The following is a 14,391-nucleotide window of genomic DNA, read 5'->3' as shown; positions in this document are numbered from 1 at the left end:
TCATAACCCCCAGAGGAGGGTTTCACTCCCGACTGAATGTTTATTGACATAAAACCTGTGTCAGTGCTGAAAGCGGTGGGAGGCTGAGTCGTCTTTGTGAAAGTTTCATAATAAAAAAAAAAAAAAAAAAAACAGCCCTCCTGGCAGCTTTGTTATTGTCAACAGAAACATACAGCATGGAAATGCTTCCTTCAAATGGATTTAAACGCTGGTTGAATTTGGGGAGATGCTCTGAATCAGATCCAGTTATAATTGGTCTTGGTTCAAGATTTGACTTAATTGGCGCGGGTTTCCATGAAACCTCAAAACGCACTGGAACTGGAACATGTATTGGTCTAATTAATCATCAATTTGTTGAAAAGGGGTTAAAGCTTAAAGGGTTTATATTATTATTAAAAAAAAAAGAGAGAGAGAGAGAAAGAGAAAGAGCCCAGTGTTTCAGGGCTGTGTGTGGGTATTTAGGGTCAAACTTGTCCTTCTGTTCGTTGCTCTGATTTGACTTGTACCACTACCACAGACCTCATTGGAGACGCTAAGCCTCTATTTTGCCAACAACTCCAGACACACCTATGCTGGCTGCACAGTACATTACATAGAGTAAAAACCAATGGCGACTTAAGATGCCTGTCTTGATAATCGCCTGTTTTCGTCATTGTTCGTCACTGTTTTTATGTCCAAAATGGACGGCAAGGCGCTACAGTGGTAGCATCAACCGGAGCCTTTCTGTTTGGAGTTTGCATGTCCTCCGGATAGGCTCCAGCAAACCCTCCAGATGACAAGCAGTGTTACAGAAAATCAACGGCATCCACAACTGAACATAAACATTAAACCATTCATACATTAAAATACGTCTTTTATTTATTCGTTTACTCATACAAAGCTCAGAGTTCAAATATTCGTTCACGACAAAGCCAACCAACTTCAACACATGTCAATCTGTTTCTACCGAAGTCATAAATCTACAGTGCAGCATCACATCATACTGTGCGATCAGCTCGCCACAGGACATCTGATAGTGAATCCCACTTTTTAGTTAAGTTCATTCCTACACGGCCATTGATACAAGAAAAGTGTTTTTGGACTGAATTACATTAAACTACTGGTACGGTCACATTCTCGGCAACCGAGTAAAATACTGAGGCTCACTGGTGTGTTTTTAATAGTTTATTTTTTTAACAGCAATGGGGATATATGGCACAGAAGAATAAGATTTATCAGGCTGCTGATATGTTTCAGTGGACACATTTGATCGTTTGCTCTTTTTATGGAAATTCCTCTCAATACAAAATTAAAAAGCTCCAGACCTACCTTAACAAATACGACTTGTCAAATCTTTCTCAGCTTGCAAGAAAAGTAAGAAGTTATAATGCGCACTTTGACTCTCATTTTACATTTCACACAGACACATTGCTCATTGTTAAACGTATTCCCATTAGACGGCTTGTAAACTCATTCTCACGTCAAACGTTTTGTCCCAGTTGATGTCAAATAAACCTACAGCAGAATATATTATTTTTTTTTTGCCTCAGCTGACATTTGCTGACTCCTTTCTCCCTGTGATGGATGGAGATATTACACCTGGAGGATTTTCAATTCAAACCCTGCCGCAGTCCTGCACATGAATCCACTGTTCAGGCAGGTAGACGTGCGGACACGTTATTCCCTCTATGTTGTAACCTCTGTGAGAAGATTAACTTTTCTCTCCTTCCTTGTTGTTTCTCTCTCGTGCTATTTTGGTGATATTCCACTCTTACCTTTTATCTCTGCTCTACTTACATCTTTGCCTTACTAACCAGTCATCTTCCATAAAAAAAGATCTTCCCCATACTGACCTTATTATTTCCTTCATGACTGTTTATTTAAATAAATCAATATTATGTAAGGTTACCAAATTGTTGCAGAATACAGTCGTTTTTGGACCCGATACAGATAGAAAACATAAAGACGAAGGCGCAATTGTGGAAAGATAAGAGGAGAAAATATGTGAGGGCACTCAAAAAACAAAGTTTTAAAGAATCTGCTTATAAAGACTTTAAATAATATGTTTTCATAGGTTTCAGGGCATTTACCCAATACTGACAGTGTCCCATCCAATCCAAACATAGACTCTGATCCCAAACAGACAACTTATTTACTTTTTCCCCATTGCTCCAGTCAAAGAAAGCCTTTTCCTGACAAGCTCAGTCATTTTCATTCTTCACAATCGGAGGTAAGTGTCAGATGGCTGCAGAGGGAACAATTTGTAATAATTAATTAAAAAAAAAAAAAAATTGCAAAATTTTTTGCTCTTTGTTCGATGAAGAGTCCGTAATGAAAAAAAGTAAATTAAGGCAAAAATAACAAAAGACAAACATGCACAGAATTTGCTTTGTGCAACATTATTGACCAAACTGTAACAGCAAGAAACAATGAAGAGGTGACATGTCTGGAAGCTCCCAGCACGCGTTTCATTTTCCTTTTTTTTCCCCCCCTTCTTTAATCGAGCTGTGACAACACTGGGGACTGTGCTTTTTTGTTTCAGACTTGACAGTACTTTCAGTCACAATGAGGAGCTCCGTGGTGTTTTGCGTGGCTGTCAGCTTTGCCATGTTTGGATTTGGTAAGTGAAAAGGAAAGGGGGCTGAAGATAAAACTCTTTCATTAACGCTCAGTTTTGTATTTCGCAAACAAAGTGGAAACAGGGACAAACAACTGCTTGGATTCGGTGCAGTCACATCCGTTGAAACACATTAATGTGTGTAACGTGGGATGTTTAGAGTCTGATCTGTAGTGAAGTAGTGAAATAGGGCGGGTGCTTTTCACGGAGTTAGAAATGCATGATGTTTGGTCAACAGAGAATCCAACACATAAGCCCAATTTGCTGTTCTCTCGATTTGCTTGTTGTGTAATTAAAAGGACATAAATAAAGAAATTGCTAAACTTTAATTGTACGTAATGTGCATTTAAATAAACCTAAGTTTGAAAATTAAAAGAAAATATACATACAAATTATCTAATCAACCAAAGATTTTGGGAAAGCGTATCTTTCCGACATTTAAATATAGATCTCATGATCGTCTCTGGGAACAACAATAAAAATGCATTGATTTGAATCTATAATCGCGACCAGACGGCTTCGGACTGAAAAAGATATCCTGACTCATCTCTGCACAGGCCTCTCGCTGCAGTGTTACTCCTGCCCCCAAGGCTCCACCAGCGGCTGCGATGTCAAACAGGAGTGCAGCAGTGTTGAGGACGCCTGCTTAAAGGTCACCATCGGCGGTAAGGGCGTCCATGTGTGACATCTGTGTGGGCCGATAAACAAAAGACGCACTTTTCATTTCATGACGACATTTTTTTTTTTCCCTAAGAGTTTGCTCATTTGTTGAGAGGAAGAGCGTGCGTTATCCACCAGTAGAGGCCATGACATGAGAATGAACTCACAATAAATGTCTGAAAATGGTCAGTCTGCCAGTTTTGATAAATCTAATAGCACTGATCTCACACTCTCCCCCCTCAGATATCATCCACACTGAATGTATAAGGTACGCCGACTGTGACGTAAGGATTCTTGCGCAGAAATTCCTCGTGCCTCAGTTCACTTCCAGGTGCTGTCAGACAAGTCTCTGCAACGGGAAAAGCTGGCTTGAGAGACTGAAGGAGAAGTTCAGCGGCTGAAAGACGCGAGGGGGGAAACAGAAAGATGCAGTTTTGAGCTCTGATTTTTAGATGTTCCATTTAATTGCAACTCAGCGTTGTTATAAACTCAACAATAAAGTCTTAATAAACTGTCTGATATAAACTGCCGGCTTCCTGAAGCGTTTCAGTCGGTTTTTTTTATTGGATTTGTTTCTGGAGGTACTTTTAAGATCAGACACTGCGGTGAACAAAGCAACATTTTAACGTTTGAAATGAAGTCACGGTCAGACAGAGGCGGAAGGCAGAGGCTTTTGCCGGTGCACTCATGCTGGTTTGGCTTTACTTCATGTCTCTCTACATTTATTCACAGTAACAAAAAAAAAAGAAGAAAGAAAGAAAATAAAAAGTACAAAGCAGGACAGATGTGCACACTCGGTTTCCCGTGTCATTGGATCAGGGACTCTTATATGGTTTTGAAGATGGAAAGAAAAGAGAAGACGAGAAAAGTTATTTGTTATCTGCTTCTCTCACCATTATCTGTAGTAACTTACAAAATACATGCATTGATTTTTTTGTAATAACTTTATTGACCATAAATTACTGTTATATTAGCTCAGTAGCAGCAGTGCAGATGGAAGTTCTTTTATATTAAACACGTTCATTTTCACCCTCATTAGACAGCGCCCACATCACCGAGAGCCACTGAAACACAGAAACCAAAGAGATAGATGTGCTAACAACATGTTGGCCTTTGTGGCTGAGTCACCTGCGCCGTGTCCACCCAGTGAAATGAACGATGGTTGTGTATTTCAACAGTCTTACTAAACAACACGAAAGAGCAGGACTGTCAGTGTCTCCTGCAACGCGCGAGAAACAATTAAGACATTTAGAGAACCTATAATATCCCACCAGAGAGGTACCAAAAATGTGTCTGGGGCCTGTTTCCGCAGCGGTGAGTAAGTACCGTGTCGACTTTAATTAAAATAAGGACAACATCTGTTACCTGAAACAATGTGTGCACCTGTGTGTGTGTTGTTCTGAGTTCCTCACACATCACAGAATGATAATAAATTTCATGTGTTTTCATTCAGAAAATCTAAGTCTATAAGGAATCTGTACAATCAATGCACATTAAAACAGTGCGGTCCTGTGAGTGTGAGTATGTACGTGAACGTGCGCGTATGTACGCTACAACCCTGACCAGGTGGCGAGATAATTAAAAACATTTCTCACACTTGAGTTTACATGAAAAAACCTCACTGCTAACATCTGGCCGAGAAACAAAGGACGGGGCCAGATGTGCGTTGAAAGAGAGACAAGATACGTCGGGTGGAATCAGCGATCCTGTGGTTATGTAATCAGAACGTAACCAAGATTAATAAGGAGAACATGCAGGTAATCACACAATAATAAATATGATACAATTTCATTTTCAGACCAGCAAACAAAATGCTTCGAGGCTCTTTGAGCGCACGACTCCGTTGATTGTTGATGCTGTGTTATTACACCGAATCAGCTGAAAAGTCTATATATATATTTTTTTATTATTATTGTAGTTTAACTTTCAGTATATCCCCCCCACCCCCCCAAAAATATATAGTTTTTATTTTTTAAATATTTTTTAATCCAATAAAACCTTGTTTTTTATTATTTAACCGTAATAATGTTAGCTGGCTTCGGTAATAAGAAAAAGTTTTTTATATCCAAAATCTATAGCTTTTATTTTCTATCTTAGGTAATAAAAATGTTTTTTTTTTTTTTTTTTTATTTTTATTGTATTGTATTTTTATTTCACTATAATCAGACTGGTGGTCCTCTGTGACACCAAATATCACCCTAAAATATAATCTGGTCACCAACAAATAAAATAAAATAAAATAGGCTTACTTAAACAAATACATTTCTAGTTAATGTTGGATGGGAAATATGTTCTTGTCTGTGTTGAAAATGCTCTGTAGAGACTAACAAGTGTTTTTCAGAAGCAGCGAGAAGAAAAGAAATTGGAGAAAGTCTCAGTCAGTTTTATCATCCAGTGAGACTGACAGGGAGGAAAGCTCGTTGCTTCAGAGTCGAGTGCATCTCACAGCAGAACTGGCAGCGTGACACCGAAGGAGTAAAAAAACAACAGCTGACATTAGGAAGTCTTTCATTCAAGCACTGAGACGTACACAGCACTGGATTTGAGGCCTTAAGCAGCACATGTCAGCGTTTCAGATGAGATCTGTAATCAGACGGAGCAGCTACTTTTAAAAAGGTAGAAGTCTGCTTTTAATTAACAGCAGATGTTTTGTAGGTGTTGAAACAAGCGGACGCCTCAGTGAATAATTGAACACTTTTGAGAAGTGTTCTTGTTCAGAGTGTCTCATGCCTCGGGAGCTTTCTTTTTCTCTCTCTTTTATTGAATTTGAACATGTAGACGTGATTTTTTTTTTTTTTTTTATTCCAGTGACTTCGTCTGCTGCCATGTGCACTGGCTTGGGAAAAAAAGAAATTAGGGTTCTCCCTCTGATGACTGTTTTTGTGATTAATGCAGCCAATTAAACTGAATTTTTATGGCAGCACTTCCTGTAAAAAAGTCCAAGACATATGATATGTGTGCACTTATATTATCAGACTATCTAAAACATCTTGTGCTCTAGGCTGTGGTCTTCAGTATGTCACAACAAGTTGTTTTTGTTTTCTCCTAATATGTCATCATTCATTTCATCTGTAAATATTTGCAAGAAAATTTGAACATAAAACAGCTAGATTTAAAATAGAGTACATGTATTTAGATATTTAACACATTCAGTTCATTATTAGAGGCCTTGAATGACTGATGCTTGAGTTAAACCAGGAAAATCTTGGTTCAGAAATAAAAACAGAAGTTCAGACTGAAGCCAAAACAAAGTTAAGACTTGACGGGGGCTAAATTTGTGGGATGTGTTGATACCAGGTGATATACACACATATATATATATAGATTTTGAGACAAAACCTGATCACACACACTATAATCTACGAGGAATGTGCACTTGTATTCGTTTGGCTTTTTCAGTGTCTTGCCAGGTGAAGGCTACATTTACATAACGTCTCTCCAGGTGGAATAAGTACAAGTCGGGTAAACTTCAGGTGATAGCAGAAGTTGCACAAAGGCACAAAGTTGTAGAATACTCTACACCGCGTGGCTGCCCGGTGACTTCTGAAAGTGTAGCAGCGGAGCTACAGGTTCAGTTGCTGTACAACTTAAACCATCTTCACCGTTTCTCTAAATAACAACCGGTTTGTGACTGTGTCCCTCCGGTAATCAACTGGTTTATTTTCTCCCTGTTGCTTTTGCACTGTTGCACAGCAGGCTATTGCCATGGAAACCAGACCTGCGTATGGCTTTGTGTAATAATTTTTGTGTATTTTTATATTTATATACATACATATAATCTCCTCTAATCCTGGACCAATTAGTTTCAGACTGGGACGGAGAAGAAGAGGACGAACGTCATCGCTCTCTTTCTATCCTCCTTCTTCCACTCTCTCTCTCTCTGTCTCTGTCCGTGTTAATCCATCCTCTTCTGCTTTCTCTTCTTACTTATTTATTTATTTTTTTACCCGCTTTCACTTTACACAACAACTGCCGCACACAGACACGCACACACAAACACTCATACAGCAGATCATCCTACATTAATTTGGCCTCCCGTTAATCCAATTAGCTTGAAGAAATTGTTGATTTTTGGCTTCATCTGTTTTCTCCACTTGTTCCTCTTTTTCTCCTTTAAGGCTTCTCCACAAAATCCCACCACCCTTCTTCTTCTTCTTCTTCCTCTTCCTCGTCTCCTACTAGTACTAAATCGGTAACAAACACCACAGCAGTTGAACTGTTTGCACTGTCTCCAGATCAAGTTGCATGGATTTTTGAACGCTGCGTGTTTCCATCCATTCTTCCCTCTGTTTTCGCCTCCTTAGAGGCCCTCAGGCATGTGTGTGTCAGAGCTCCCGTGGGGTTGTGTTCCCCCCTGTGTGTGTGTGTTTGTCTGCAACATGCACACTCTAGGAGGACACGAGACACACACAAACTCATTGTCCCAGTCAGGAGTACAGGCACAGACCTCAGGGGGTGAGAGAGGACACAGTGGGACAACAGACGAAACACACTGAAATCAAACGAATGCACCACAACAAACCAAACCATGAGCTTTTTAGCAGAGAGGAGAAACTCTTGCAGGAAAAATATGCATGCTGGCTGACATTACATATAAAACTTTTCCATCCTAAGCAGAGTGCACCCAGCACTACTATTAACTGAAAAAAAAAAAAACTTTCTCACAAGAAATCGCTGCTACGGCATCAGGAAACTGAAGAGTGTTGTAACATGGAGAAAATATATCAGGGGAGGGTTGGTATGGGATATTTATTTTATCCCCTTTACTTTATATCAAGGCTTTGAGGAATACATTTTCCAGTATTCCTGCATAGAAACTCCAAATTTTTGATAAACGTAACAACTTTAAAGGCGCTTTTAGAGTACTGCAGGACCGAGACGGCGCATGTCAGTCTGGCTCTCTCTGTAACAACGCTGCCCAAACTCTTGTCGGCGATGTGTCTTTTTTTCCCCCATCACATTTCTTTTCTACTTCCTGCTTCACCTTTAACAACGGCGCCTGGAACTTGAAACAGAAGACACATAAACAATTGTATCTCTGAACCTCCTCAGTTAACCTTTCTATCTTTACTGATCCAAAATAATCTATAGACCCCTTCACTGTTTGATGTTTTTTGAGGGGTGGGACTTTTGGCAAGAATAGATGAGAAAAACTAATATTTTAGAGAATATACTAATATACTCACTCCCCGAGACCGTGAGTGTTATTTTAAAAAGTTGACTCTGACTGATGGGGCTATATTCACTGACCCCTAGACACTGTATGGACGATTTGACCAAAGGAGGACACAAAAAGTCTGGCCTGTCTTTATCAAGTGAAGCCTCTCTACAAAGATAATACAAGAAGTAAGTGGAACCACTGTGGAGGGGAACGTTGTAAACGCAACTTCAGCTTGGACACCCCTGAAACATACAACTAACATTGTGTTAATGCGGTTAGCATTAGTATTTATCAAGAATCCTCCAAATAATATTTAACTCAACGTATTTCAGTTACAATTTAGTGTAACTCATAAGGTTAGCCAGGCTAAAAATGATTGTGTATCAGGTATTAATCTTACCTGATATCAAATGTGCGTTGCAAACAGAGAGTTGTTGAGGATTATCTCACTCCAAAAATTTTTACTTTTAACCACGTTGAACCAAACTTGCAAACTGGCAGTGGCTGGTATTCGATAAAACTTCAAGTTAGTGTTTTTGCTTTTTCAGTTTTGGCACCAAAAATACAGCAAGACGACATTTTCCCAGTTTACAGTGACAGTGTTCGCCTCAAGCTTCCAGCTAACGTCGTGACATCACAGTGGCGTAGGCCATGAAGGGGCCTATATGGAGAGGGAGAAGCAATCGGAAATACTATGTGGAAATACACAGCGGACCAACCACAGCTTTTGCCCTCTTACATTACATTTCTTGGGAGGTGCACATCAGTTGTGGCGCCAACGTCTGCGTAGGGGTCAGCACTTTCACCGTATGCAGGAGTGTAAACCGCCTACAAATACAGTAAAATGCATCTATTAATCCTGGAACTATTCTCAGTATATTTAGCCACATAAAAAAATGGTTTCCTAACATTTTAAGCTAAAGGCAACTGTCATGTTCAATCACGTATTTTCAGCTCAAGTGCTTTTCCTAAACAATGAAACTAAAGGCACTAGTGTGCGAACACATGTCCACCTGGGTCATGTAGTAGAGTATCTGAAGGAATCTATGTTTCTCTGTGAGGAACACTGACACCTGATTTTACAACAGGAAACTGTTTGAACAATCCAGTAGCTGAGCCCACATCGCTGCTCTATTAGCCCCACACAGGGTTATGTTTCTATAACCACAGCGCTCATCGTGGGAGTCCCATACATCTACATCTGCCGACAGTTTGAATAATTCCCCACCAGTTTTTTAGCCAGTGAGCATCATCTGGTGTTTGCTAATAAAATGAAATAACCGATTCTTAGAGAGCAATCTCCGCATTTAACCTCCCGTGTCTGGATTCGGCATTGTCATCGCATGTGGTATTTATCTAATTTTAATTGTTTCAGGGCAGCAGTAATGCTCTCGCTGTGTTTATCTGCCTTTGTGTAAAAAACAGACACAGAGACGGATTTCCTCTTTGTCCTGGTGATATGTAATGACCACTCAAGCATTTAGGACCAAAGGAGCTGAGGTCAAGGGTGAAAAAGGCTCAGGTGTCTGGGTGTGTGTGTGTGTGTGTGTGTGTGTGTGTTTGTGTGTCTCAGACCAGCTCGTATGTTCAGCTGTTATAGGAGTCATGCCAGAGATCACATGTCTTCAGGAAAACAACACAGACCTGGCACAATTTTTAGGAAATATCATCAACATCTACATAACATGAGTAGAAATGGAAAATGTTGCCTCAGATAAACTGTGCATATGTCAACATTATCAAGAAATCATAGACTGATTCACTATGACTAGTGTGTAAAGACTAAGACAGTCAGCTGCTGTCAGGTCAGTGAGCATCCTCGGTCGTGGTTTACAGGTTTTTTAGCCAATTCAGCGTTTAGAATCACGTTTAAGTAAGAGAGATCTCTCTGTGACTGGTTGATCAGGTCAGAGAACCAGTGCACGAGGGGAAAAATGGAAGTGCACGGAAATGCAAACCACTCGGTTGGATTTTAGCTCTTCCAAGCCTCCCGAGCTAATACAAATACAAACTACTGCCCCCTGCTGGTATCAAGAACAACTTTCTTTGACACAGGTACAGAGCTTATATGTATATTAGCTTGTTGTTATTTGTGTGTAAATAGTCTGAAACATGGTGAAAGGTGTATGGAAATGAAATGGACCAATATTTATTTTGGTCTAATTTCAGCAGAGATTATTTCACACAATTTGAAAAATAAAACAGCCGGAGGTCCAAATTCAATTTTCATCGTGTAATTTTTCACTGAGTCGGAAGGAGAAATGTGTGTTTCATCAGGCTAGTTAAAAATATTTAATTTGCCTACAGACAATTTCTGTATTTACTTAATTTACACATGGCGATAACACTTTATTACTATTATTATGATTTATTTTTTTTGCAAATTTTGCAAATAGGAGACAAGTTTTGTCTTACTTGTCCTCTGCTTTTCTGTACAGGGTTTGTTTACATGCACATGTTTAGATAAAATTAGTTCGAAACTTTAATGCGAGGCTAAATTAAGGCGACTGTGAGTCAAATTCTCTGAAGACATACGTTATTACTGACCAAAATTAGATCCTCGATTGCATCTTGAAATACAATTGTTCTTCACTTGAGTGTGACAACAAAGAAAAGGACAGCGAGGTGACGTCCTGGTGAGGCACACACTCATTTACCACACACACACACACACACACACACACTGCCACCCTCCTCTAGTCCCCATATGGACCCTCTCCTGAGAGAAAAAGCTATCAGGGAGGCGTGTATGTGTGTTTTTTTATGACGTGAGTGTGTGCGTGAGCACAAGAGAGGCCAGTGCACCAGTCTGGAAATAGGGGACACATTAATCTTATTTGTCATAACCTGTCCCTTGAGACACTCGGACCCCCCCTCCCGTCTCCCAACCACACACACCCTACCCGCACACACACACACACACACACAAGCACACACACGCTGACCCCCTCCTGTGTGCTATCGGTATCTGCGACGGACAGAGAGAGTGAGGCTAATTACATGTGAGAGTTAAGACGGTGGAAACAAGACAAAGACCCCGCTGGTGTGTGTGTGTGTGTGTGTGTGTGTGTGCGCACACAGCCATTGTTTGGGTTATAATATAATTCACTTTGTGTCCTTTGCTGTTGTTATATCTCAGTAACACAAATAACTCTCACCTCTCATTAGTCTGTGTTGGTGTCCAAACTTTGTGTGTCCATCCCATTATTTGTGTGTGTGTTTGTGTGTGTCTTCAGGACAAAGGGACATTATGCAGGACACTCGCTCTTCTTTTCCTCTCTGTTTTGTCATGGGGCTGATAGCCAAAAGACCCTGAGGTCGTGCTCTACAAACCTGCAGCAACCTCAGAAGAAATGAGAAAAGATGGTGAGAAGTTTGGATTAAAGCCAAAATTACAGAAAAAAATATCAGTTAAAAAATCTTATATGTCAGAATACCTAGCTTAAAAAAAAAAGCTTAAAAAATACCTTTTTCAAACACAATTTAAATGAGAGAACTACTTTCTTGAAAATATTTTCTTAGAAATCAAAGTTTTCTCATGTAACCATTTATGTTTCTGTCTTACGATTTACTTTTTTTTTTTTTTTTTACTTACAAGAACGGTTCTTTGGTTCTTCGATTGTGTCACCACATTTTAGCTTTGAAGGGTTTTATTTTTCCGAGCGCAACTGATCAATGAGTTACAGCGGCGTACACGAGCTGTCAGTCAGAACCGAACGCTGTTACAGAGGCCGACGTAAAAATAGTCTACGGCGTGAACTAAAATGTCGAAGGTCTGGATGGAAAAAAGAAAAGTGGCAGAGTCAGCACTGGAAAACGTGACGGCTTCGCACGCCAACATTTACTCTTTACACTTGATGCACGGGGTTTGTTGACACTGGTTTTTCAGTCTTACATGAATACTAATCATGTCACAGCTCATCTCAGACACAGCAGTGATTACAGGTGCATATTATTCAGGATGTAGCAAAGACTTATTTTCAAATGGTGCTACAGGATGCTTTTTTTTTTATATTTACTGTGCATTTCTGGTGAAATTTTTGATAATTTAACTGTTATTTTTTAGTATCTCATACGTCAGCATTCATTGCTTTGAATAATAACTTGAAATGCTATTAACGTACATCATAGGTTTATGTTTTATTCAGTCCCACGTGATAAGTAAATCTGCTTTATTCAACTTTTAAGTTTCGGGGTCTGACCTTGGAAGTTCATTCCAGTGTTGGTCAACGCTGATAATAAAACACTTCAACATGAAGTGAATCATAAACTCGTCACATCTGTCTGAACTGCTTTGAACTGCCTCATTCCCTCTTTTGTCTTTCTCTCGTGCTCTGTCTATCTCTACACCTCAACAGATCTCTCTCCCCTCCCCTTTCTCTCCCTCTGTCTCTTCCTCCACCCTCGGGCCAAACTGCAGCTATCAGATTTCTCCCTGCTTGGTTCTTTTCAATTAGACTTGCTCACTTCCAGCCCTCAGTGTGTGTGCTCCTGTGTGTGACACCTTAGGAAAAGACACCGTGGTGAATTCCATTACGAACCCGCTCGTTTTCCGACAGTCGCAACGCAGCAAGTCTCTTCTCTTCTCTTCTCTTCTCTTCTCTTCTCTTCTCTTCTCTTCTCTTCTCTTCTCTTCTCTTCTCTTCTCTTCTCTTCTCTTCTCTTCTCTTCTCTTCTCTTCTCTGACTCACTCTGTTAGAGCAGATGAGTGCATTAGTGTTGACAGCTGATTGCATTATAGGTGAGATCATCGCATGTACACAAACACACACACACACACAAACACACACACACACAAACACACACACAGCGCCGTGCTGTTTAAAAGGCTCACGGTCACAGAGGAAAACTCGGGGTAAATTTAGACAACATTTTCCGTTTCATACACCCTAACTAATCAATTACCATTTTCGACAATCACGATAGATCCACAGCGCAGACGCACAAAGGAGACAACACACACGAAGGAAGTAAACGGGTGAGTCGCTGTTTTTGTTAAGGAAGAGACCAGCCGCGATGTGGAAACAAAGAATTGTAATGAAACTCAACAAGTTACAGCAACAGTGTTTGAAAACACGCGTCGAACTGTTCTCAGGTGACACAGTTGAAGCAAAAACCAATGGAGGCAACATTTACAACCGTGGGACCCCGTCCACAAAATTTACCATGCGAATTTACCAGGCTTGGAGTGTCACGTCCACCCAGATGGAGAGGTGTAGGTGTTAAGTGTATTTTCTTTGGAAGCCAATTCTTTGCAAGACATGAGCATTGAGCTAATCATTTTACACTGGGACAGGGCCTATAGCAGGTTATAGCTTATGTGTACACTATAATTATGATGAGTTAGTAACTTAATTTAACATGTTTGTCTGACTGAAAACAAAGTAACTAAATAATACATGAATTAACAGATATTTCTGTCTTAATGCAACGCAGAGGTGTATTCAGTTAGCACAACTTAAAATTTATTCTGACTTAGATAAATAAGTTATTGTACTAAAAAAAAACTCAAAGAAAAACTCAACAATGCAGAAACATGACTAAAGGACGAAAACAGAATCATGGGGACAAAAATGACGTGACGGGGAACAAAGCTAAAGGCGGAGCTATAAATACACACAGGTGCAGAGGGATGACGAGACACAGAGACGCGAAACTAATGAGAGCACACAACGAGAAACCAATCAGCAATCAACAAAACACAGGGGGCAACACAAAACCGAAAACCAAGAAACCTAACGAAATAAAACAAGAACACGTGATCAAAAGTAGAAGATGCAGAACCATGACCTCCCTAGTGTGTCTGTTTTTTCCTTGGTCTTTGGTCACCATGTAACCCACTGGTGTAAGATTGTGAGGTTTGCCATGTTTGTGTATTAATAATATTACTATTTTAACACAATTAAGTTAAATGAAGTAGCTTGTAGATATCAAATGTACTAAGTAATTGTGCTGCCCCAAGTAGAGGTCTTGT

The 14,391-nt window shown here is 39.9% G+C and overlaps 1 protein-coding gene across 1 annotated transcript; it reads left to right on the top strand.

The window, feature by feature from the left end:
* Positions 1 to 2,144: 2,144 nt before the first annotated feature.
* On the top strand, positions 2,145 to 3,781 carry LOC125020171 (CD59 glycoprotein-like). Its single transcript, XM_047605465.1, has 4 exons — positions 2,145 to 2,209; positions 2,522 to 2,599; positions 3,154 to 3,261; positions 3,500 to 3,781. Exons 2-4 carry the CDS (start codon positions 2,545 to 2,547, stop codon positions 3,655 to 3,657), a joined length of 321 nt encoding a protein of 106 aa, XP_047461421.1. The 5' UTR covers positions 2,145 to 2,209; positions 2,522 to 2,544; the 3' UTR covers positions 3,658 to 3,781.
* Positions 3,782 to 14,391: the final 10,610 nt, after the last annotated feature.

This window comes from Mugil cephalus, chromosome 14 (genome assembly GCF_022458985.1).
Source record: "Mugil cephalus isolate CIBA_MC_2020 chromosome 14, CIBA_Mcephalus_1.1, whole genome shotgun sequence".
In the NCBI taxonomy this organism is placed as follows: Eukaryota; Metazoa; Chordata; class Actinopteri; order Mugiliformes; family Mugilidae; genus Mugil; species Mugil cephalus.
The sequence above is the reverse complement of the archived record's forward strand: the minus strand, read 5'-3'. Positions and strand labels throughout refer to the sequence as shown.